Raw genomic sequence first — 25,846 nt, forward strand, 5'->3', positions numbered from 1 at the left:
TTCGTGTGTGTGTGGGCGGTGTGCATTTTGTTTTTGTTCATAGTCATAATTTTAAGTAGCTAGTACAATTTCTAGCATAGAGTACGTATTCATTAAATGTTATAGTGAATAAATTAATGAAAGTGGCTAGATAGAATAAGTAAGAAACCTAGACAAAATCTAATGAAATTCAATACTCAAGAACCATGTTGAGAAAAGCTTCCAAATAATGTATATCCAAATGGTTTTTATTATATTCAAAATAATGCTTTGGTCTCCAAAATGGTTGCCTCTGTCAGTCACAACTCTTTGAGATTATACATGTGTTTATATTAACTGGGAGTCTTAGATATGTCTTTTCAGTTTGTAGAAGTCACCACCAGATGGTGATATTTTTATTAGATAATAAGTAATTTTAGTCTTCAGATTCATCAGTTTATGGAGAAAAGAAATCAGCTATATGCAATATAGTACTTACTACTAATAAAATATAACAGGGTAAGCTATTTAAAAAGTACAAGATATCTACAAGGGTATTTCTTACAGAAACACATTTTTACATTTTTACTTTAAAGAGTAAGTAGACTTTATACTGATGTAGCTTACCTACCCTTACTGTTTCTAAACAAGGATTGGGAGGAGCCATTAATGCATATTCATAGCCCCTATAGGTTTTTCTTTAGCTTCAACTACAGTTGTCTTGGACAACAACAACAATGGCAATGTGGGGCCCCATCACAGGACCCTGACCTGAGCTGAAGGCAGATGTTCAAGTGACTGAGCCACCCCTAATACACCAGAACTTTAAAGTATATCCAGTGTATAGTTAATTCAATGGCCAAGGGCAATTAAATGGGAATATCCTAGTTTGGGGTTTTTTGTTTTGTTTTGTTTTTTGTTTTTCCAGTTCTCCCAGCATAGGCCCAAGTCCAATGAAAAGAAAATAGTACACAGGAGGGAAGGAGTATTACTGTCTTCCAGTCTAGTTCTTGTGCTCTTTAAATCTTGACTTCCATCATCTTCTCCTCTGTATTAAAGAGCTATGCCAGTTATAAAGGATTTATTTCTATTTAAATCTTTATTATTTTCTTCAGTTTTATTATGATTCTGTTTCTGATTTCCTTGCTGCCAAAAATCATACTATAAGGGAACAATATCACCTTTCTCTTTCATAAAATTATACATCTAAATTTAATATATCAAAGCTTATCTTTTATAAAACATTATTAGAATATTCAACTTCTGTTTTTATAACAGGCATCCAGTGCCATTAATTTATAATATTTGATTGATCTGGTCATTTGTCATTATGTTAAAATAGCCCTCCATTAAGGGGCACCTGGGTGGCTCAGTTGGTTAAGCAGCTGGCGTTTGATTTCGACTCAGGTCATGATCTTATGGTCCTAGGATTGAACCCAGTTCACCGCAGAGTTGGGCTCTGGGCTCAGTGGGGAGTCTCCTTCAGGATTCTCTTTCTCCCTCTCTCCCTCTCCCACACTCTCTCTACAAAATTAATAAATCTTTTAAAGAAATAAAATAGCCCTCAATTTTAGGGATATAAAAAGGCATTTTAAATAAAATATATTTGTAATAACATATTTGATTTTGAATTTATACATTAGACATTATTTGAGGTTTGCTTTACAAACTCTACTAATGGCATTACCTTTGCTTCCCAAGTTTAGAAGAGGAGATATTGAGAGAGTAAAAGAGACATAAAGTCCAGTGAAATAATTACTTCGAAAATGAGTTCTTGATGGCAAAAAAAAAATCTTCTCAAGGTGAAATAATCTGAAAGTCCATATAAAGTAATTTAGAATTCTGATTCAGTATAATAAAATATAAATCCAAATTAATCATTTAAAAATATAATTCACTCAGTCTGTAAATAGTAAATAAGATATGTGAGTGAGGTGTGGCATGCACAAAGTCAAATACCATGTAAAAATGTCAACTCAATAACTTTGGAAAATAAACATTTAAGTAATACATTTAATGTATGTTTAAAGAAAGATCAGAATAAAGCATTTTGAAGTAAAATCACTTCATAATTTTTGAAATATACATTACTAATAATCTGATAAGGTGATTCTTGCATTTTTCCCAATGTAACACATTTTAAAATTAGTGCCGAAATGTATACCTTACACTCATGTAATAAAATATATTGAATTTGCTTGAAATATACATGCCTTTTAGGAAAAAACCTGAAAAGCACCTAAAATTAGAATAATATTTGTATGAAAATTTTCTATACTTCAAGAATGGCTAAAAAAGTTTGCCAAATCTGCAGCTTTAGAAACACACTTTTATTTTTTTACTTAGTGGATTTCCTTGGCTTTACCCAGAACTTTGTTAATCTAATTGAGCATACCTAACAAAACTTAATCTGGCAGAGTTTTTCCCCAATATCCATTCAGATAAAACAATTCTAGAAATGATAATGTGCACATTTATAACCTTTTCCAATAATGTTTGAGTTATGGACTACTAATTCCACTTGTAACATACAACATTTTGTTTCAAGGGAGTCTTGACATAATGGAAAGATGAAAGGAAAATACTTAGATTTAAGAGAGAAGGGAAGAAAAATATTTAGTAAGCAATTTTTACTTTATGAAGGAAACTACTATTTACAGACTATGGGCATGCATGTTTCAAAGTTGGAAGCTAGGTAGTTTGCCATTTTACATGAAAATATATTTATTAAACATGGGTATAAAGCTAAAGCAGTAACTGTAATAAGCTTGATTTACTAGACACATATAGACAATTCTCTTTAAATACAACACAGAGTTTTGCTACATTTTTCCACTCCAAAATATCTTCCTACCCCTTGCAATAAAGGCCAGCCTTACGTGTTGAAACATGAGCATGTGAACAATATATTCATTGAATTTATGCAATTTTCTGTTTACTCTGAGGATGACAAACAGGCAAAAACATTAGTAAATGAGGCTGATATTTAATCTAGAAAACAGCTTTAGGAATCAGATAAGATACAAATTTTAATTACCACAGTGTGTGATCTACAGGTAATACATCAAAAGCACTTAAGTGTTTATACTAGTTCCAGCTGCTTACCCTAAAAATAGTTAACTACTAAATCTGTGAATCTTATATAAACCAACAAGTAATAAAGGAAATCAAATAGCCTCGGAACAAAAGTGTTAGGTCAGCAGTTTGAACTTGCAGACCCGTTTTTGTCTTTATTAGACCAAATGATCACTAGTTACCCTTGCTTTCTTCCTCTCTTTTTCTGTAAGCTTTATTTAACAACTGGATTTCCTCCTGGTAGCCATCCTTCTCTTGATGCTGTCTTTTACTGTTCTGCCTATGTGCTTCAACAGTGTCCGGAATGGAGATGTTGATATCAGCGTCGGGATTACTCGTGGGTAAAAAGAGAGAGTATGAAGCTGTTTCCCCTAAATCACAAGAAACAAATCTGTTTTCTTTCCGTGAGTAGCGTAGGGATGGAGATCTGACCTGTGTAGAGGACTGGCTGATGTTGCTAATGATTGACACAGTGTCCAAGGCTTCTTCATTATCACAAATTTCAAGAACTTCCAAGTGTATTTTCACACTGGTGTCCGCAAATGTGGAGGGAGAATCTTCTGAGTTTGGTTCATGGCCAACACTTTTGGATCGATAGACTTCTATTTTCTTAGAGGCTGGGGTTATTTTTTGTCCTTCTGCACTTACCTCATAGGTAGAAAGAGAGAGGGTTTTCCCCGTAGGTGCTTGAAGAGACACAGTCCCCTGGAATGCACACAAGGGAATGGCAAGGGCACCACCAGAACGCTGGGGACAAAAACAAAATTGTTACTACTGAAAACTAGTTTCTGGAATTAGGACATTTAGAAATTTATTTTATTCATGAATATGATAGAGTTTTTTCTATTTCAGACCCATTTCCCTAGAAACCTTTATCGGGGATATTTAAATTCTACCATGAAAACACTATAGCTCAGTTTCTCCTAGGTCAAATATAATATCTAAATGAGGACAGTCAGGAACCTTTCTTTGAAGATAAAGGACATATTCCTGTAGCTTATGGCAAAATTTGTGTATTGTTGAGGGCAGCAGTCAGTGCTTCCAAAGGCAGCATATGGACATAAAATTGAATGCATATATATAATCTGAAATTGCTTTTATATTTTTGTTACATTAAAAAGTTTGCATAGGTTGAAAGAAATGCAGACTGTGTTATAAAAATGCTCTTTTTTTCCTGTTTAGTATGTCACAGAGAATGATAATTGTGAAACTGTGATTCAAATTAAGTATAAAGTATTATTCAGCTGTTAGGTTTGAGCATTCAGAAGAGGAACCAAATGTCCCCAGAACAGTGCTACACTGTGCTGACTTTTCCATGGAGAAATCACAGTCATTAAAGTAAATCTAATAATAGAGAACTCTCCCACATCTCTGCAAAAACTTTCTTGAAGGTTAGAAACTTCTATATTTTATTTAAAACTTTGTATGTTAAGATTTTTTAAAATCTGTACTTGCCACTGATCAGGGTTTAAGAAATTAAAGAAAACAGACTCTTACAATAGACTGTGTTTTATACTATTGATTCATATCTTCATACTTCCAGTTGACTTGTTTTCTTTTTTGATTACATGTAAGTCTCAGAAGGTACCAAACTTCTTGAGCAGTGCTCTCAAAGCTAGATCCCCAGACTAACATCATCAGCATTATCTGGTAACTTGTAAGAAATGCAGATTTTTTTTGAGCCCTATCCAGACCTACTGAATTAGAAACTTTGGGGGTGGGTTCTAGCAGTCTATTTTAAACAAGTGATTCTGTTGTATTGTAAGGTTTGCAATCCCTAATTAAAGAAATGTTGTAGTCCAGAAAAAGAAGGGGAAGGAAGATGGTTAACACTTTTCATACATGCGCCGATAATCTAAGAAGCTGACTTACCAACTCGATTGCCTTAAATGTGTCTTTATAGAGGAATTGGCATGAGGGTTCATGGTATTTTGCCAATTTCGGATGTCCAACCTTTCTGTTTGCCTATAACTATGCCAGCTTTAGCACTGAAATTCTTGCATCTCAGGAAACTTCCCAGTTCCAGAAAAAGCAGGATAGCTGGTCACCCTATTTGCCTTGAGCATTTTGTATCTGGACCTAAGTGTGGGTTTAAGAAGCTCAGGACTACAATTTGGATTCTCTTCTACTAAGAGAAAATTTTAAGGGAGGATTTATCATAAGATTCATTTGGGTGCCTTCATGCCCAATTCTTTGAGTTTAGGGACAGTGAAAAATATAGTCTAGGGTTACAAGACATGTTACTAGTCTTTTTTAGTTATTCTCTATGGAGAAATCTTGAATCCTCTTTATCCATAAAGGGTCCTAAGAACCTAAGTTTAGGGCCTTGTACCCTAAAGGGTTTAAAACTTTGAAAACTTACACTGTAAATTTCAGTTTACCCTTCTGCTGAGACAAAGAACTTCACCAACTTCATATGTGTGACTGAAGCAGAAAAGACAGGAGCAATACTTAGATTCATTACTGTACCAAAGCATTGTTTGAGTGGTAACAGCTTTTTGGCAAAGGGGAAATGGCCTTCATTTTTTTTTTTAATTTATGCTTTCATTAAACATTTGCTGAGTATTACAGTAGTCCTTCCTATCAAAAGTTTGACTTTTCACAATTTCAGTTACCCATAATCAACTGCGATCTGAAGGCTGACGATCCTCCTTCTGCCCTAAGATCAGAAGGTCAGTAGTAGCCTAACACTGTGTCATAGTGCTTATGTCATTCACCTCACTTCATCTCATCATGTAAGTATTTTATCATCTCACATCATCACAAGAAGAAGGGAATGAATATAGTATAATATGTTTTGAGAGAGACATAACACATTCACAAACCTTATATACTGTTATAATTGTTCCATTTCATTATTAGTTATTTCTGTTCATCTCTTACTGTGCCCAATTTATGAATTAAACTTTATCATAGCTATGTCTGTATAGAAAAAACACATAGGATGTATTGGGTTTGGTACTAACAGTGGTTTCAGACATCCATTGGGAGTCTTGGAATGTATTCCCCATGCATAAGGAGTAAGTAGTATTTGTGCAAGATTCTGAACTTGCATTGGGTATACAGATAAATATGCTATTTATTCATTCAAAGACCCCACAGATATAGTTGGGTGACAAAAGCATGTAAGAAAGAAAAAAAATTAGTTCCAACTATTTTAGTAGAAATAGGAACCAAGCTCTATGGAGTCCAGGAATGACCACTTTTGGTAAAGAGATTTCATATATTCATATATTCATATTTTGGTAAAGAGATTTCATACAGGTTAGCATTTGAAATTGATCTTAAGAAAAGATTTGCAGTTTTAAAAGCTTTGCTTTGTGAATAATAAGTCATGAGTGGAAGAGCCAAATTAAAGACTTTCCGTCTTGAGAGAAAGTTTTATCAAAGGCAGAAATTTCAGTTTTTTAAAATAAAAATGGACTGAGTTATTACTTAGTCAGAAAATTTGTCATTTAATAATGTGAATTATAAAAATAACGTCCTTCATTCTGAGAGCTAGTAATATGAAAGCTGGACTTCCTTAAATCATACTTTACTGCAGGAAGAAAAAACAACCCCAACTCATTGCTTAAGAAATTATTTTCTCTTTGACTTGGTATACTGTGTAAACAAAGTCCTATGGAATATACTTAGTTTAAAAAGGAAAATTGGATGAGAAAACTGAGTTATCAGACAGTGTTCTCAGCAGTACTGGCATGTCTATTTTAAAAGAACCTTCACTAGAGCATCAGTAGTATGACCATATCTTTATCTGTACCAACTTGCATCACTGATGAAGAGTTAATATAAAAGCAAATGTGAATTTTTTTGCATCTGATATTATACATCCACATAATGCAGATTTCAGTAGCTCTCATGCTAACTTAAATGAGCAAAAACCTTTACTGAGTTATCAAATGACATCTCATTAAAAGTGGCATTTGAGAATTGCATAACACCAGAATTTAGCTAAGTGTGAAGTCTGTTATTCTGAAATAGTGCACAAAGTCTTGAGTTATCAAAATTAAACTGTGAGGGATACATGGGTGGCTTAGTCGGTTAAATGTCAGACTCAGTTTTGGCTCAGGTCATGATCTCATGGGTTGTGAGATTAAGCCGCAGAGCCCCATGTTGGGCTCCATGCTCTGCGGAGTGTGTGCTTAAAGAGTCCCTCCCTCTGCTCCTCCTCTACTTGCATGCACCTGGGTCTGGGCTCTCTCGCAAATAAATAAACCTTTTAAAAAAAATTACACTGCATAACATTCTTATTCAAAGGGATAGTCTCCATTTGACAGTCACAGAAGTAAAAACACAGAGACAGATTATAAAGAAGCAGATCTGACGCTGGCGAGGATGCGGAGAAAGAAAGAAAGAAAACCTACACTGTTGGTGGGAATGCAAGCTGGTGCAACCACTCTGGAGAACAGCATGGAGGTTCCTCAAAAAGTTGAAAATAGAGATACCCTATGACCCAGCAATTGCACTTCTGGGTATTTACCCTAAAGATACAAACAAACATACACACACACACACACACACACACACACACAGACAATGGAATACTATGCAGCCATCAGAATAAATGAAATCCTGCCATTTGCTACGACGTGGATGGAACTAGAGGGTATTATGCTTAGCGAAATAAGTCCATTGAAGAAAGACAACTATCATATGATCTCCCTGCTATGCAGAAGTGTTGATGCAATGTGGGGGGTTTGGAGGGTAGGAAAAGAATAAATGAAACAAGATGGGATTGGGAGTAAGACAAACCATAAGAGACTCAATCTCACAAAACAAACTGAGGGTTTGGGGGGCGGAGGGAGAAGGTGGTGAGGTTATGGACATTGGGGAGGGTATGTGCTATGGTGAGTGCTGTGAAGTATGTAAACCTGGTGATTCACAGACTTGTACTCCTGGGGCTAATAATACATTATATTTTTATAAAAAAATAAAAAATAAATTATTAAAAAAAAAACAGGTCTGAGCATACATCTTTGCACTATTAATCCAAAATTGACATGTTAATTTCAGCAAAATGGTACTGTCACTTTAAGCCAATTTAGCAGTTTTAATGTTACTGGTTATGAAAATATTTAATGTATAAATTTTTTTTGATTTTAGATTTGTGTAAGAACTATAAATATAAGGAGTTTTACTAAATATTGTTTGTATATTTTAAAGCAAAAACATAAGAATTTGATTTGACAGTAAGATTCGTAAATTTTTTTTTCTTTCAGAGAGTCCTATTGTTTAATTTAAAGAGACACTCCTCCAGATGAGGGAAAATGAGAGCTTGAATGAAGGGAGAAGTAAAGGGATAAAGATTCAAGGAGATATCTAACAATTTGTGTAAAATGAACAGAATTTCCACCTCTTTTAGGAAGGATATGGAGGGCAGACTAAAATGAAGAGAGATGGGAAACAAAACAGACTAACTGAACCTCTAGTATTAGGACTGGGTTAGCTGGTAGGGCTATAGCAACGGAATGAAGAAGTTGTCATATCTTGGGTTCACAGATTACACAAATACCAAGCTCATAAACAATTGCATTTCCATGTGATTCATACTACAATATATCCAGGCTGGAGAATTATAAGAATATGGAATAAGTGTACTTAGGAGTGAGGGAAAAGGAGTGAGGTGGAGTGAGGGAAAAGGAGATCTGGGCAGGGCTCAATTTTTATAGATGAAAAGAAATATTTGATATCAGTGCAGTTATTTAGCATTGTTCTAGAAGTCCTAGCTAGATAACAGTCAAGAAATAGTGAGCAGGAAAAATAAAATTATCATAATCTTCGGGGCACCTGGGTGGCTCAGTGGGTTAGATCTCTGCCTTCACCTCAGGTCGTGATCTCAGGGTCCTGGGATGGAGCCCCAAATTGGGAATCTCTGCTCAGCAGGGAGCCTGCTTCCCCCCTCCTCTGCCTGCCTCTCTGCCTATTTGTGATCTCTGTCAAATAAAAAAAATCATAATTTTCATGTGAAAATATTGTACGCTTTGAAATTCTAGAGAAGGGATTCTAGAAAAGAACTAATTTGGGAGTTTTGTAAGGTAGCTAATTTGTAGGTAAGTGTTAAAACAATAGCAGTTACCAATTAAAAAATATATTTTAAAAATATCCCATTCAAAATAGTAACAAAATTATAGAAATGTGTGAGAATATATGAAAAAAACCCACTATAATTAGATATCCTGAATAAATAGGAGACAAAAGAAATAATATTTCCACATGGAAAAATTCTACTGTGAATATAGGAATTTATTTTATTGTATTGATTTAATACAATTTAAATAAAAAACGTAATAGAATACCAATGAAATTTTACTTTAGAACATGAAAAGTTCCTCCTAAGATTTATCTGCAGATTTATAACCAAGAGTAAATGTATAACCAAGAAATTTTGGAAGTAGACTAATAAGGTAGATTTACAAACATGATATGAAGCTACAGTAATTAATACAGATTGTTAATTGCAAGATATAATAAGTTAAGCAGTCAAGAAACAAAATATAGTCTATCACAAAGTCTTTCACAAAGATGGCATTTCAAAATAAGAAAGGAATCAAATGGCTTTCTATTACAAAATTCAACTGGATTCCTTTTCATGTTATAAGCAAAAATAATTTCTTGAGTCTTAATAATTCTTTTAAAATGCTGTGTGAAGGAGACCTTTACAAATCTGGAATGAAAAGCAGAAGTGACAAAAGAGGGACAGATTTGATTGCAGAAAAACTGAAAATATCTATGTAAAAATGTATGCTGAAAGCAAAGATAAAAAACAAATGGCATCCCAGGAGAAAATATTTGCAGCATACATAGGACAAAGTTTAATAGTTACATAGAGAGTTTCTCCAAATTAGAAAGATAAACATCCCAGGAGAAAAAAAGAAGTGGGCAAAGCAATTAAAGGAAGAACTACAAGTGGAGAATAAACATAAAAAAATGTACTCGATTTCACCAATAATCAAAAAAATATAAGTAGAAACAATGGGTCATTTTTAGCATCTCAGATTACTCTCCACAAAAAAAAAAAAAAAAGAAAAGAAAAAAAAGTGAGAGAGAGAAATGAATAAAATGATAGATGCCATCTTTAGAGTATATCTTGATTGTATTTGATTATAAAATAAAACTACATATACTTACCAGCCATCCTATTTCTGTGAGTCAGTTCTACCACCAAATATCAATACACATATTACTTGTTTATTTCAGCACTGTTGTAAGTCCCCAAATAGAAATAACCTAAATGTACTCGAAAACTTTCTTGAAAGAATGAAGTAAAGCTATAAATTCTGCCTGGGTAAAATAATTTCAATACATTTTGAGTGATAATAGCAAGTTGCAAAACACTATGTAAAGTATGATCCAATTTTCTTGTAGAAAAACATCTACCATAAAATGACTCAGCAAATTATACATGTGTAGGAATAAAAGATACATAGACACACAGCACAGTATGTATTATAGGCACAGAAAAGATTTGAAAGGCTACATTCCAAACAATTATTTCCACTGAAAGTAGATGGAGGGAGAACTTCATCTTTAATGGTTTATATATCTAAATTTTTTGATGATGTTGATGATTTTGCTTATGGAAGTGTATTAGGTAATAGAGAAGGCAGAGAGTGCAAAATATTACTAGAAGGGCATCCAGGGTGTGGGGTAGGGTACTAAGTGTGTGTTGCCTATGATGATTGCTCAGAGTTCAATTTGGTAGTCAGTTTGGAGTTTGTGCTGCATTTGGGGTTTGTGCTGTTTTTAGGTTAGAAGTGAGGAGACAAGGTGTGTGCAGGGTACTGTCTCAAAATTTTGCCCTGATAGTTTGATTGTTTAGAATAAGAGTCCCAATTGGGATACAGTTTATTTTCTGTTTGAATTTTTTAAAAAGTAGCAAACTGCACTTTTTTTTTTTTTAAAGATTTTTTATTTATTTATTTGACAGAGAGAGATGACAAGCAGGCAGAGAGGCAGGCAGAGAGAGGGGAGGAAGCAGGCTCCCTGCTGAGCAGAGAGCCCGATGCGGGGCTCGATCCCAGGACCCTGGGATCATGACCTGAGCCGAAGGCAGCGGCTTAACTCACTGAGCCACCCAGGTGCCCCGCAAACTGCACTTTTGACAAGAAAAATAAATATTTTAAATTTTCAGAAAGGGAAAGGATCATCTTGTCCTAAGCAGACAAAATAAAGTGACAAGGGTCAGTAATGAGTTACTAATTTTGCTCCTCACTAATTTTGCTGCAAAAACTATTATAAACATTTGGGTCCAGCAATCTGTCAATGTAAACATTAAGTTCCAATAAAGAATTCTACTTCAGAAAAAAATACTATATAATTTGAGTAACAAACCACAATATAGTCCACATATTTGAAAGCCATTCAAACAGTTGAAAAATCATTTCAAAATGAGACTAGAAGTAAAAGGCACTAAATCTTAAATGAAAATTAATATTAATTGTGAGGAGATAAAACAAAAAAACCCTGTTATTTTTTATTTAATTAGTCATCTTTGTACTGAGTTGACTAGCGTGTCCCCTCCAAAACTTACTAAGTCCACCTGTATCTTGTGACTATGATGTTATTTGGAAATAGTGTCTTTTCACACATAAACTAAAATGAGGTCAAGTGGATATGGGTGGGCCCTAACCCAGTGACCAGTGTCCTTTTTTTTTTTTTCTTAAATTTTATTTATTTATTTGACAGAGAGAGAAATATCATGAGTAGCGGGGGGTAGGGGGGCAGGCCTTCTGCGGAGCAGAAGCCCGATGTGGGGCTCTATTCCAGGACCTTGATATCATGACCTGAGCTGAAGGCAGAGGCTTAATCCACTGAGCCACCCAGGCACCCCAACCAGTGTCCTTTTAAGAAAAGAGAAATTTGGACACAAACTCACATAGAGGGAAGATAGCTATGTGAAGGAGGAGACAGCACTTAAGAGTTACTCTATTGTAAACCAAGAAAGAATCGCCCACTAACACCTTGACTTTGAACTTCTGGCCTCCAGAAATATGAGACATAGATTTCTGTTGTTTAAACTATCTTGTTTGCAGTAATTTGTTACAGCAGCCCTAGGAAATTAATAGAGTTTTGTGCAAACACATAATGAAACATTTACAATGTTCTGCAACTGCCAGTTTTCTTCTGGAGACCAGAACTGCATGGCATTTTTGTCTAGTCCACATAGAATGTAATCTCCTCCAGGGAAAGGAACATTTCCTTGTGGGTCTTTATTTTCTCTACCATCTATACCAGTGCCTGACACATGATGGGCCCTCAAAAAATACTTGTTGAATGAATAAATATGTGCATGAATGAATGAATCTGCAACATTGACCTTGTAGATTTTTTTAGATTCCGTATTTTAACTTCCTAAAGCAGAAAAAATAAGATCATCTTTCAAAAGTATTGCTGTTTAAATTTATTTTTTTATATTTTAACAGCCCTATATAATAAATGATAATTACAAATACATCAGAAGAAGGTGATATTAGAACATATCCTTTTTATAAAAATAAAATAGAATATTATGGGACCCAATTGTGTGTGAACATTTACTTCATGATAAAAAAATGATAAGATTCAGAGAGCATAAAACTAGTCATTTCATAGTCTCTGCTTTCTTCCCATTTAAAAGTCTATGAATTAGCATATGCTGTCAGGAATAATGATAATCCATTATTGCTATACTCCTGAGCGTAGGTGGCTGGGAGCTTTTTTATTTGGAAATGAAAAGCAGTCTCTAAACCTCACAAATGCTTCAGAAGGAGAGAGCATGCCCTGTAAATACATTAGCACAAATAATCCGCTCTGATAATTGATTCAGACTTACTGACCTTGGGCATATTGAACTTTTTATTTCCTCACTATAAGCCTCTAGGTGAATTCAGGGTGAAATTATAATATAAAAGAGTTGCTCCAAATTTCTCTCCTAACAAGGTAAGGTATTGTGTTATCTGAATCACTCAACTTAAGAAAGACATATTATAACACATAAAATCATAGCACTTACCAGACAGAGTTCTGATTTCTCATTTTATAAAGGGAGAATTGATACCCAGAGAGGTGAAGCCACTTCCCACGGTTATGCAAGTAAGAGTAGTAGGACAGGTATCTTCATGCCCAGTTAAGTGCTCTTTTCCTATGTACCATTTTGTCACTTTAAAATAAATCTGCATTAGTCAAGAGTAGATCAAAGGTTTTTTTGCCCTGGAAGCCAGAATTCTATCACTAACTCATGAATAATCTAAGTGACTGACAATTTTAATCTAAATTAAAATCATATAGATGATCTTTAGGTTATTTAGGTGACTTTTAGGCTTCTTAAAGTACAGACATCAAGAAATTAAGTCAAACAGACCATCTAAGATGGTTAGGGGGAAAGAGATAAAGACACTAAAAATAAACAAACAAAAATAGCAGGGAGAATGAGAACTTTATGAGAAAAACAATAAACTGGTTTTAATAATATTTTTGGAATATTACTTAAAACTATGACTGCAATATTTTCATATATTCAATATCTAAAATACTCCTTGTGTCATCTTGCCACCTTTATTTAAATGTTTAGTACACTAGAATAAGGAGGACACATGAATTACTCAATTAGAAGAGAATAAGGGCAAGAAAATGAGGGCCTTTATAAAGGGCACCATGCATCATAGAAAGTGCTAGGTGTTTTAACACATATCCCATTTAATCCTCACAGATCTTCAAACTGTAAATTTAGCTTTTTTTAATTGATGAAAAGTTTCACAACTGAGTAACAAATTTAAGATTGATATTCATCATAAATAATTACTGATTCTGCTAAACACAAGCCATATGTCAGACTTCTTACTAAGCACTGTATATATATTTTCTTACTTGATTTTCATATCAACCTTATAAAATAGAGACAGTTGGGGCACCTGGGTGGCTCAGTGGGTTAAGCCTCTGCTCAGCAGGGAGCCTGCTCCCTTCCCGCCCCCCACCTGCCTTTCTGCCTACTTGTGATCTCTCGCTCTCTGTCAAATAAATAAATAAAATCTTAAAAAGAAAATAAAACAAAGGGGCTCCTGGGTGGCTCAGTCATTAAGTGTCTGCCTTCGGCTCAGGTCATGATCCCAGGGTCCTGGGATCAAGCCCTGCATCGGGCTCTCTGTTCAGTGGGGAGCCTGCTTCCCCTCTCTGACTCCCCCTACTTGTGTTCTCTCTCTCACTGTCTCTCTCTCTGTCAAATAAATAAATACTCTTAAAAAAAAAACTCTAAAAAAATTTTTAAAAATAAAATAGAGACAGTCATTATTCCAATTTTATAGATAACATAATTGAGTCATGAGGATTTAAGTAGGTAATGCAATAGTTCAATCCAAATCCAGGATTATCTGTCTCAAATGCCCTGCTTTTAGCCATTCTCCTACTTCAAGGCATAATATTTGTGATAAAATATGAATAATCATTCTCCTAATTCAGCTAGAACCCACTATGTCCTGTGGAAACAAAGGAGAAGTGGGATCAATTATTTATACTAGGAAGTGAAAGGAGTATGTATGTATGTGAGTATGTATGTATGTATGTATGTATTTTTAAATATTATTTATTTATTTGACAGAGAGAGACACAGTGAGAGAAGGAACATAAGCAGAGGGAGTAGGAGAAGGAGAAGCAGGCTTCCCATTGGGCAGGGAGCCTGATGCAGGGCTTGATCCCAGGACCCTGGGATCATGACCTGAGCCAAAGGCAGATACAGACCAACTGAGTCACCCAGGCGCCCCTGAAAGGAATATTTAAAGAAGATACTTGAGAAAATAGTTTCTAAATAGGGTTTTAGAAGATGATTTCAGTAGGCAGAAAGTAAGGAAAATGTATTCCAGGATGAGGGAATAGTAAGAGCAAAGGCAAATGGAATTTGGAGGGAATGACATAATACAAGTAAATGAGACTAGAAATAGAGGTTGGGCCGAGGGCCAAGAACCCTGTACACCAGTATAATGAGTTTTGATTATATTCCATGGGCAAGAGGTAAATGTGGTTTTTGTCTTTACATTTATGGAAAGGAAAGAAATTAAGATATATGGAAGTCCTCTCTGTGTAGGCAGTACACTTGGCACTTTACATGTGAAATCTAATTTAATACAATAATCTATAAGGGAGGTAAAATTATTTCCCTTTTATAGTAAGCAAAATGAGGTCTGGAAAGCTTAACCAACTTGCTTAGGTTATAAAAAAGTTAAGTTTTGAACTGTGATTTAAACTCAGCTCAGATTCTACATGTTTTCTACTATCCCATTTAAAGTCTAAGAAGATCATGGGGAGCCCTGTGAAAGATAGATTGGAGGAAGCGGACCATGGTGTCAGGGAGACCCGTTAGCAGGGTTTTACAATCATTGTGTGCAAAAGGAAAGGGAATCTGAGTTTCAGTACTGATAGTAGAAATGGCAAATGTGGGATGGACTCTGAGGTAGTTGCAGAGGCAAAATTTGAGAGTGGGGAGGGTCATGGTAAAATATTGCTGTTGAATCACAGACACCTGCCATAGAACTCAGTTCAGTCACTATTGCTCTATAAGTCTCGGTTTCTCATTTCTAAAATATAAAGAATAAGTGAGTTAATAGATGTAAAATGATTAGCTGAGTGTTTCACACAAGTGCTTCATAAGTATTAGCTGTTAGGTATGATTAGGAGGTGAGTAATAGAGAGAAATCCATGATGTCTTTGAGATTTCCAGTGTTAGTATCTAGTATCAGTAATTGACATAAAGAGCTTAGGAGAATGTACATAATGTAATTCTACTTTTGCAGTCTTCATCTCCTAATCAGGCAACATATTCCTCTGCAGTATTTTACCCTAATGGCCTAAATATGCTAAGTAAAAGCTAGAGATTAGCAGAAGGGGTTAAAAACATGACAGCTAGGGGCACCTGGGTGGCTCAGTGGGGTAAGCTTCTGCCTTCGGCTCAGGACATGATCTCAGGGTCCTGGGATCGAGCCCCACATCTGCCTCTCTGCTCAGTGGGGAGCCTGCTTCCCCCTCTCTCTCCATCTACCTTTCTGCCTACTTGTGATCTCTCTCTCTCTCTCCCTGTCAAATAAATAAATAAAATCTTAAAAAAACCCAAACATGACAACTACATACTGTCTACAAGAAATTCACTCCAAATATAATGCTATTGGCAGGCTGAAAGTTGAAAGATGAAAAAAGATATAGCATGCAAATATCAATCAAAGGGAAGCAGAACTGGTATATTATTATCAGATAAAATAGACTTCCAAGCAAAGAATATTACAAGAGACAGAGAGGATTATTTTAGTAATAGATCAGTCTACCAAGAAGAAGGTGTGTATACACCAAACAATAAAGTTGCAAAATCCATAAAGCAAACTGATAAAACTGAAAGGAGAGATAGTCAAGTTCAAAATTACAGCTAGGGAGCAGAAATTCAGCAAGGATATAGAAAAATACCATCAACTAACATGATCTAATCAACATTTATAGAAAATTTTATAGAAAGAAATGCTTTTATTTGTAGAAAACTATACAGCAAGAACAGAATACAGATTATTTCCATGGAACATATACCACGATGGATCATATCTGGGGCATAAAATAAATCTCAATAAATTTAAAACAATGAAAATTATACAGAATGTATCCTCTAGCCACAGTGGATTCAAGGTAGAAATAAATAATAGAGAGATAACAGGAAAGTCACCAAGCCCGGAAAGTAAAGATGCTTTTAAATAATCCATGAGTCAGAAAGAAAGTCTTTAAGGAAATTAAAAAAAACATATTGAATGAAAATTAAAATACAACCTATCAGAATTTGTGAGATACATCTAAAGCAATGCTGAAAGGGAAATTTAAGGCACTAAATGCATACATTAGAAAAGAGGAACGGTCTCAAGTCAATAATGTAAGTTCCTGCTTCAATAATCTAGAAAAAAAGAGCAAACTAAAATTCAAGCAAGAATACGGGAAGAAAACCTCAGAATGAGAGCAGATATCAGTGAAATTGAAAACAAAGCAATAGAAAAAAATCAGTGAAGCAAAGAACTGTGCAGTTTTTTTTTTAACAGATTAATAAAATTGGCAAACCTTTAGCAACAGTGAGAAAAAGACACAAATTACCAATATTGGGAATGAAACTGGACATCACCACAGTCTGTGCTGAAGATAAAGGATTACTACAAACAGCTGTGCACATTTAAATTTGACTTAGAAGAAGAAATGGACCAATTCCTTATAAAACACAAACTCTAACAATATATCAGATATGAAATAGATCATTTGAAAAGCCCTATAACTATTACGTAATTGAACTCATAATTTTAAAGCTCTCAAAAAGAAATCATCAGGCCCAAATGGTTTCACTGGAGAAATCTGCCCAACATTTAAAGAATTAACATAAATTCTACACAATCTCTTCCTGAAAATAAAAGAAGGAACACTTCTCAATTCACATTACAAAGGTAGTTTTGCCTTGTTAGTAAAACTAGACAGTACGAACAAAAACAAAAACAAAGACAAAATAAAAAAAACTACAAATCTATATTACTTGTTAATTAAGATGCAAATATCCTTAATAAATATTAGCAACTGGAATTCAGCAGTCAATTGGAAGAGCTGTATTCCATGCTTCAGTCGGGTTTATTCCAGAACTGCAAAGCTTATTTCAATATTCAGAAATAAGCTGATGTGATCCACCATATTATTAATAGGCTAAAGAAGAAAAATCACATGATTATATCAATTGATATAGAAAAAGGACTTGACAAAATTCAACATCGACTCATGATAAAAGTAACAATAGAGAGTAAATTTCTCACTTTGATAAAGAACATCTATAAAAACCTTCCAACTAACATATTTAATGGTGAGAGTCTGCTTTCCCTAAAGATCAAGAACAAAGGTAAATGTCAGTTCTTACAGCTCCTATTCAGCATATTGCTAGAACTTCTAACCAGTGCAATAGTCAAGAAAAGGAAATCGAAGGTAGATCAGAAAGGAAGAACTAAAACTGCAGATGACATGATTGGTCTATTTAGATATTTTCAAAGAATACAAAAATTCCTAGAACTAACAAATGAACTAATCATAATTACCTGCAAGTTAAACACTGTATTTCTCTATAGTAGCAATGAACATATGGACATTAAATAAAAGATACAATACCATTTACAATTGCTCAGAAAAGTGAAATACTTGGATATAAGTCGAACAAGACCTGTGTAGGACGTATAAGCTAGAATCTACCTGAAGGAGATGGAGAGACATATGTACATGAACTAGAGGACTCAACATAGTAAAGATGTCCATTCTTTCTACATTGCAATGTAATACCTTTAAAATCCCATCAAGATTTTTTTTGCAGATATAGACATATTTATTCAAAAATCTGTATGAAAGGGCTAATGAACTAGAATGGTAAACTTATTTTGGAAGAATTAATATAGTGGGAGTATTCAGTCGACCTAACTTCAGTAAAGCTATGATGATCAAGACTATGCTGTTGGTGGAGAGATAAATAACAGAACCCAGAATAGAACACCCACACAAATATGCCCAACTGCTTTTAGACGAATGTGCAAAAACAATTCAATAGAGGAAGGATAGCCTTTTCATCAAATGGTGTTGGAGCAATTGGATATCCATAGGCAAACAAAAACCCTAGAACTAAGTTTCATATTTTATTCAAAAATTACCTCAAAATGGATCACAGTCTTCAATGTAAAACTGTAAAAGTTTTATTAAGAACATAGGAAAAAAATCCTTGAGATCTAAGGCTAAGCAAAGAGTTCTTAGACTTGATACCAAAAGTATGATCTGTAAGAGGAAAATTGATAAAATAAATCTCATCGAAGTTAAAAATTTGTGTGCAAATGCAGATGCAGATTCAGTAGGTATGTGGTGGTCTGAGATTCTGCATTTAATAAAAGCTCTCAGATGATGCTGAGCCTGCTGGTCCATGGATTACGCTTTTTGAGGAGCAAAGGACATACAATCTGTAAGGCTCCTTACAATAAAACAAGACAAAATCAGAGACCGAGACAAACCGTAAGAGACTGTTAGTCATAGGAAACAAACAGGGTTGCTGGAGGGGAGAAGGGTGGGAGGGATGGGGTAACAGGATGCTGGAGGGCATATGATGTGAGGAGTACTGAGTATTATATGAGACTGATGAATCACTGACCTCTGCCTCTGTAACCAATAATACATTATATGCTAATTAATTGAATTTGAATAAAAATAAATTAAAAAATATATATCTATGGCTCCTTATAATCCTAAAACTACATGATTTCATGAGTAAATAGATTTTATCATGTTAGCAGTTTTCAGAAGTAGAGGAGAGAATTCAATTTCAGTTAAAGGAATGACAGAAACCCCCCAAAAGCCAACTTTATAGATGAACAGAATGAAAAACAAAGTTTTATCTTTTTCAGTATCTTTAATATATTCTAATGCCTTATTCGAATGGCACTTATTTCAATTGGTAAAATATTCTGATGAAAAATGATTAAGTTTCAGTATCAGTCTTTATTATCCATTAATCTTATGGACCTAATGTAAGGTTCTGAAATGAATGTATCATTGTTTTTTATTTATGGAAATTGGTATTCTCATATTTTCAGTTCATACTTTTTGGCTTTATCTGAGCCTATGAGTACAACCATCACAGCCTACAAGAAATCCTGTGAGAATTTTGAATTTAAATATGTTGTTGCTCTTGGGATTAGTGGATAGGTTTTTCTATTCTCTAGTCTAATAGAAACTAAAATCTCCTATCTCTAATGATGACATTTAAACTCAGAGGTGATATGTCCAAATTTATTTCCATGTGTTTCCAATTCTCTTGGTTTTTCTAACAAAAAGAATAAACTGAAGCTTGAAAGGAAGCACACATTGATTTTATTTAGAAAAAATGAAATTTTACCAGGAATAAATGAATCCTAAGAAATAGAAGTTTATCTTATCTTAATATGCATTTGTTCAAATGGACGTGGTGCCAATTAGAAATATCCTACTAAAAATGGTTGCATGAAAAATTTTTTTTACATTTCATTGACCAGAATTAAATCGGGAAAGAGAAACCTGTTTTCATTTTTACGACAGTTTCAAAGGATAAATACAGCGTTTTTGGTAAGATTACTATACTCTAGAAAAGGTGTTAGAATCCATGTTGATGGTATTCATAAAACTATAGAAAACAAAAATATTTTTATCAGACAGCATAATATAGTAAAAATCAAACAACAAAAAACAAATATGTGTAGATAGAGATTAAAGGTATCCTAGGACAGGGAGTGGTGATAGACTGTGGGTAAATAGGCATGTGAGATCTAACAGATGTGATGAAAATATTCTAAAACGATTTATGGTGATTGCACAACTTTGTAAATTTACTAGAGATCTTTCAATTGTATACTGAAATGGAAGAATGATATGATATGTAAAATATCCCTCAATAAATGTGTTTTTTTAAAAGAGCATCTGACTCATCAGGACACCCTGAAATACAGCACTTGTTCTGCCACTTAATAAATAACTGTGTGACTCTAGACAAATAGTGTACTCACTATAGGCTTTTAGTTCATTATATAAAGGGGTAGTTGGGCAGATGAACACCAAAATATCTCTTGTCTCTTTACATTTCAATATTCTGTGACTCTGTTTTGGCAGTTAGCCTCAAAGAAAGCACTTCTGTTCCTTGAAAATTATGGAAGTAGAGATGCTCTTCTGAAAGAAATTAAGATCACAAAATTTACTTTAAAAACTTGCCAAAAGAAATTACAGATCCAGGCCCTTTAAAAGACCCTCTTTTAAAAAAAACAATCAAGCACCATTGCTGATGGAGCATGTTCTTTGCTTTCAGAATGTATGAAATTTAAGCCACAATGCACTCTGTACAATAAAAATGTCTGTTATAGGAAGATAAAATAACAAGAAAGAAAATGAAGAAGTTTATATACCAATGTTTAGAAAGAAACCTGTAAGGAGGGTTTAACAATACTTATATAATTCTGATTTAAATATCCAATCATGGGAAACATTTATTGAATGTTTATAGACAGGTAAAAGACACCATAGAATTGTGTATGTGTGAGTGTGTGTGTTTATATATACATAAATATATGGGTTTGGTCAGGCTAATATTTATACCTTTAAAAAAAGACAATACATGCCATTAGACCCTGGTGGTTTTTGCTCTGTGAGTGTAGTAAGCTGAGAATTACTTTTTCAAAAATCCCCTTCCTTACATGCTTTCAGGTTAGAATTGGCCAAGATAGGAACTTGCTCAGTATTTGGAAGGTAGAAACAAATCTGGAGCTCTCTTCACAGGCAGATACACACCCTGCTCCACATCTAGCTTTTCTTCCTGACTACTGGCACTGTTGACCAATAGGAGCCACACATTCACCCCCAGGTGCTTGGCTGTGGACTCACTGAAGTCGTGGTTTATTTATAGGTAACAGTTTTTCATAGACCTCTACACAGATTCCCCCTTCCTGTTCCTACATTGGTGGCTAGACATACTTGGCTTCTCAAACTATGACTGATTGGTAACTCCCATCTCTGACTCTCCAACTTCTCTTCTAAACCTTTACTTCCCCACCTTTCCCACAACTCTAAATAAGTCTCTTACTCCATAACACTCATAGTGGTTCTGCTCCCCTGACTAAATCCCAATTGAGGTAAAGTCTATTCACTGGAAGAGAAATCTCAAGCTTAATAGTAAAACAACATCAACAACAACAACAACAAACAACAGTGGTTTTTAATTAGTTATAAAACCTAAATGTACTTATGGATAAAGGTAGTAGAATGCATGTAGTCCAATCACGGAATCTCATCTAATAATAAAATCTTCATATCATAGTAGAGCCACAGATTCAAGCAGCAGCCAAATAAAAGACTCAGCCTCATGTGTAAGCTTCTGAAGATAGTGATCACAAACAGAAACAAATGATGACACACTTCTATAAGCAGCTGTACAGGAAGAAAAGGACTTGAAAATATGCTGAGAATTCTAGCTATAGACTCCATTTTGCCAAGAGGTGGTTTGAAGCAGAAGTTCTCAAAATGAGGAATTCTATATAGTCAAGATATTTTTCATTGTAATACTAATACTAAAGCTTTGATATTTTCACTGTTTTGACATGTTCACTGATGTTGCAAAAGCATTTGGGTAAAACTGGTGGCACTTTAGCATGAATCAAGGCAGTGACATCAAATTCTACTAGACATTGTATGTTTTCTCATTGCATATGTGTGTATACAAACAAACATACAGTCCAGTTTTATTTAATGTTCTTGGTGGAGGTTAGTGTTATTATCATCCTGACTTTATAGATGAGTTGACTGAAGTATTCAGTACCTTTATCTTTTTAAAAATATTGATTTATGTTAGAGGGTGAGAGCTCATGCCTATGCACATGGGGGAGGGGCAGAGGGAGCGGAAGAGGGGATCTCAAGCAGTTTCTACACATAGTGGAGCTCAACTTGGGGTTTGATCTCATGACCGTGAAATCATGACCTGAGCCAAAATCAGGAGTCGGATGACCGTGAAATCATGACCTGAGCCAAAATCAGGAGTCGGATGCTCAACCAACTGAGTCACCCAGATGCCCCTCAGTACTTTTTTTAAGGTCAAACAGTTACTAAATAGTAGATATGAGTTTCTAATCTGGCCAGTGTGGCTCTAAAAAAATTATATAATCCATTTATTCGCTATATTTTTTATTGAGTACCTGATATGAGCCAGACACTATTCCAGGGACTGGGGATATAAAATGACCAACCTTCCTTCCATCCTTCTTCCCATCCATGTATCCATCCATTATACTTCTCTCCGTGTATGTGCCTAGAGAGCTGTGGTTCTTTCTGGGTAGTATGATTATAAGTTAATTGCCTCTCTCTTCTTTTCTGTACTTGCTTGAATTTGAAAAATAGTGAGCATGTTATTTTTATAAAAACAATAAAGTCATTATTCTTAAGACAAAACCTAATGCAACTCATTGCTCTTTTGAAGAAATACAAAGTAAAATTTCAAACCTTAAACTCAAAGGAGTATAAAAAGACTGTTCTATTCTTTCTTCTCACACTTAAATTTTCTTTCTTCTCACTACTTACAAAGCAATAGAACATGACATGTGGAAATTGTTTTCTAAGACTGATTTAGAAGGCAAGGTCTCCAAAATCTTCCCATCCCACACAGCAAATACTAACATTATTACAAAGGTTCTTTAGAAAAGATCAACTAAAAACCTTAGTGATATCATTGGATCTCCAAAAAGGAGAACATTAATGATGCATTTATGCATGGAACATCACCCATATGCACACTCTGGAAATTAACCCCCTGACTTCAGAGGAGGTAAGTCCAGTGCAAGTAAAAATAGCATATCTGGCTAGTCTTTCTTGTTTCTGGGGAGAGGGTAATATACATATGTAAAACAATATCAGGAATAGGTAAAAGTCCTTGTCCTAATAAGATTGACATGTTTGTAACATGCAAGATAGTGTTTTTTAATTGATGGAATTACTAAAATGTTTACTTCTAATTTTTTCTGGATTTTCATTTTAATTTTTTTTAAAGACTTTATTTATGTGAGAAAGGGAGAACGAGCGAGCACTAGAGAACACAAGCAGGGGGAACAGCAGAGACAGAGGGAGAAGCAGGCTCCCTGCTGAGCAGAGAGCCCAATGAGGGACTCTATCCCTGGACCTGGGATCATGACCTGAGCCGAAGGGCAGACATCCAACTAACTAAGTCACCTGGGGGCCCCTGGTTTTAAATCACGTTAGTTATTTGTGTAGTGGGTGGGACAACAACTTACACAAATGGATGTTTTAACCTCACAAGATGAAAACTGGTGATGCTCCAGTCTTTTTTTTTTTTTTTTTTTTTTAATTTGGGGCAGTGAATAGTGTTTTACTTCCTCTTTCCTATCAGTCTGTCAGTAATTACGAACATTTCAGAACAAGTTGCTGTCCTAAAGTGGCAATTCTAGGAATCTGCAATAGGCTATCCAGGTTCTTAGATCCAGTGATTCTTTATATTATAAAAATATTTGAAGAAAATTAAATCCATGGATTGAGACTATGTGCACTTCAATGAATCAGTCCTACAACCTAGCTTGCTCAGTTCTTTGGACCAGCTGTTCTCAAATACTGCTCAGAGATCGGTGCTGAACTGATCACATAAGAATCACCAGAAGAGCTTGTTAAAAATACAGATATTTGGCCTCTCCGTGGGAGATTCTAATTCAGTAAGTTTAGAACTGGAACCAAGAATTTATATTTGTAAAGGATTCTCCAGATGATGGTTTTATATAACCAGATTTGGGAATCATTGACTTAGGAAGATACTAGAAGCTATGGTGTCACACAGAATAAATAATTTCCTGGTTAATTTACAGACATTAAGAAAAGGACATTAAGGGGATTCCTAGGTGGCTCAGTTGGTTAAGTGGCTGCCTTTGGCTCAGGTCGTGATCCCAGGGTTCTGGAATTGAGTCCCACATTGGGCTCCTTGCTCAGGAGAGAGCTTACATATCTCTCTCAGCCGCCACTCCGCCTGCTTGCTCTCTCTCTCTCTCTCTGACAAATAAATAAAATTTAAAGAACAGAAAAGGACATTAAGAAATATCTTGCTACATGCATATATTCTCTGATTTCCCAATTATAACTAAAAAATCAAATAGAAATTTGTACTAAGTGGAATACCTAAAGACCACTTAAAAATATTAAAACAGGAGACAGGAAGACACAAATTTATCATGAAGCTAAAAATTCCAGAGCCACTCACAAGCATGCGCTAACTTAAGTGCTGATTATTGTTGGAAGCTGTAGTCTTCTGGAGAGGTGAGTAAGTCAAGCTGCCATCAGAAGGCATTTCTAGGTAAGTATCTGAGAAGTAGCCTAAAGAGATCTCAGAAGAAAGACAGATACCTCAATCTCCAAGGCACTAGTACATTTATTGTAATTTCTTTTCTTGTTCTAAATATAAATTCATTTTCATACCTAATTTATATTCATAATTTGTATACTTAAAAAAAAGATGTGTCCTCCAAAAGATACAATATTCAAGTTCCACATAACCTGTATGAATACTTGTCTCAGGGGTCAGTCAGTATTAAGAAATCACACAGCAGGAATACAGCCTTATTTAGAGACATTCCACTGGAAAAGCGTTGACATGAGACCACTTAATAATACACAGTACTAGAGAATCTTTGAAGAATCCTCTAAGAGGGACTTGAATAGAGAGTGCAAAGGTCTGATGGGGGCAAAAAAGCATGGCATCATTAAGGAAGTAAAATTATTAATACCTGGAAGACTAGAGCAAAGATTTCAAGAGGAGGTTGAGAGGAAATGAAGCCACAGGAACCAACCACTTAGGCTACATTAAGGATTTTCAACCCTGATTTGAATGAAAAAGGAGCCACCAAAGTGTTCTAAACAGGTTCCCGTATGATGAAAATTACATTTTTGCAAATTTATTCTAAACTATAGTGAGTAAGGTAGATTGGAAGTGTTCAAGCCCAGAGGCAGGAAAACTAGTAAAGAGGCCATTGAGAGAGAATGGTGATTTAAATTGGGAAAGACAGTGGCAATGGTGAGACATGGGGTAGCAAGACATATTTAGAACATAGGATTTGGTGACTCATTTGATATGAATTGTGACAGAAAAAAAGGAGTCAGGAATGTTGACCAAGTATCTGAGTGATGGTGTTATTTCCAGAGAGAGGGAACACAAAGGGGAAGCAAGTTTAGAGGAATGGGATAGGGGGATCGGGAGAAGATCAGGAGTTTAATGTTAAGAAAGATAAAATTGAGGTGCCTGTGGTGT

The 25,846-nt window shown here is 34.9% G+C and overlaps 1 protein-coding gene and 1 long non-coding RNA gene across 9 annotated transcripts in view; one reads left to right on the plus strand and one right to left on the minus strand.

Annotated features, from left to right (window-relative positions):
- Positions 1 to 25,846, plus strand: part of LOC309871013 — a 192,067-nt gene that overhangs the window by 10,569 nt on the left and 155,652 nt on the right. The gene's annotated exons all lie outside the window — the stretch shown is intronic.
- Positions 1,220 to 25,846, minus strand: part of GPR149 (G protein-coupled receptor 149) — a 62,605-nt gene continuing 37,978 nt past the window's right edge. For 2 of the 3 annotated variants that reach the window (XM_082743352.1, XM_082743351.1), the window contains exon 4: positions 1,220 to 3,780. In XM_082743352.1, coding sequence (XP_082599478.1) covers positions 3,208 to 3,780 — 573 coding nt within the window. In that variant the 3' untranslated portion in view covers positions 1,220 to 3,207. Of the gene's footprint in view, positions 3,781 to 22,793; positions 22,927 to 25,846 lie in introns of all 3 variants that reach the window. The other variant, XM_082743353.1, reaches the window with a different exon arrangement.

Source organism: Mustela nivalis, assembly GCF_964662115.1.
Source record: "Mustela nivalis genome assembly, chromosome: 1".
NCBI classification, from domain to species: domain Eukaryota; kingdom Metazoa; phylum Chordata; class Mammalia; order Carnivora; family Mustelidae; genus Mustela; species Mustela nivalis.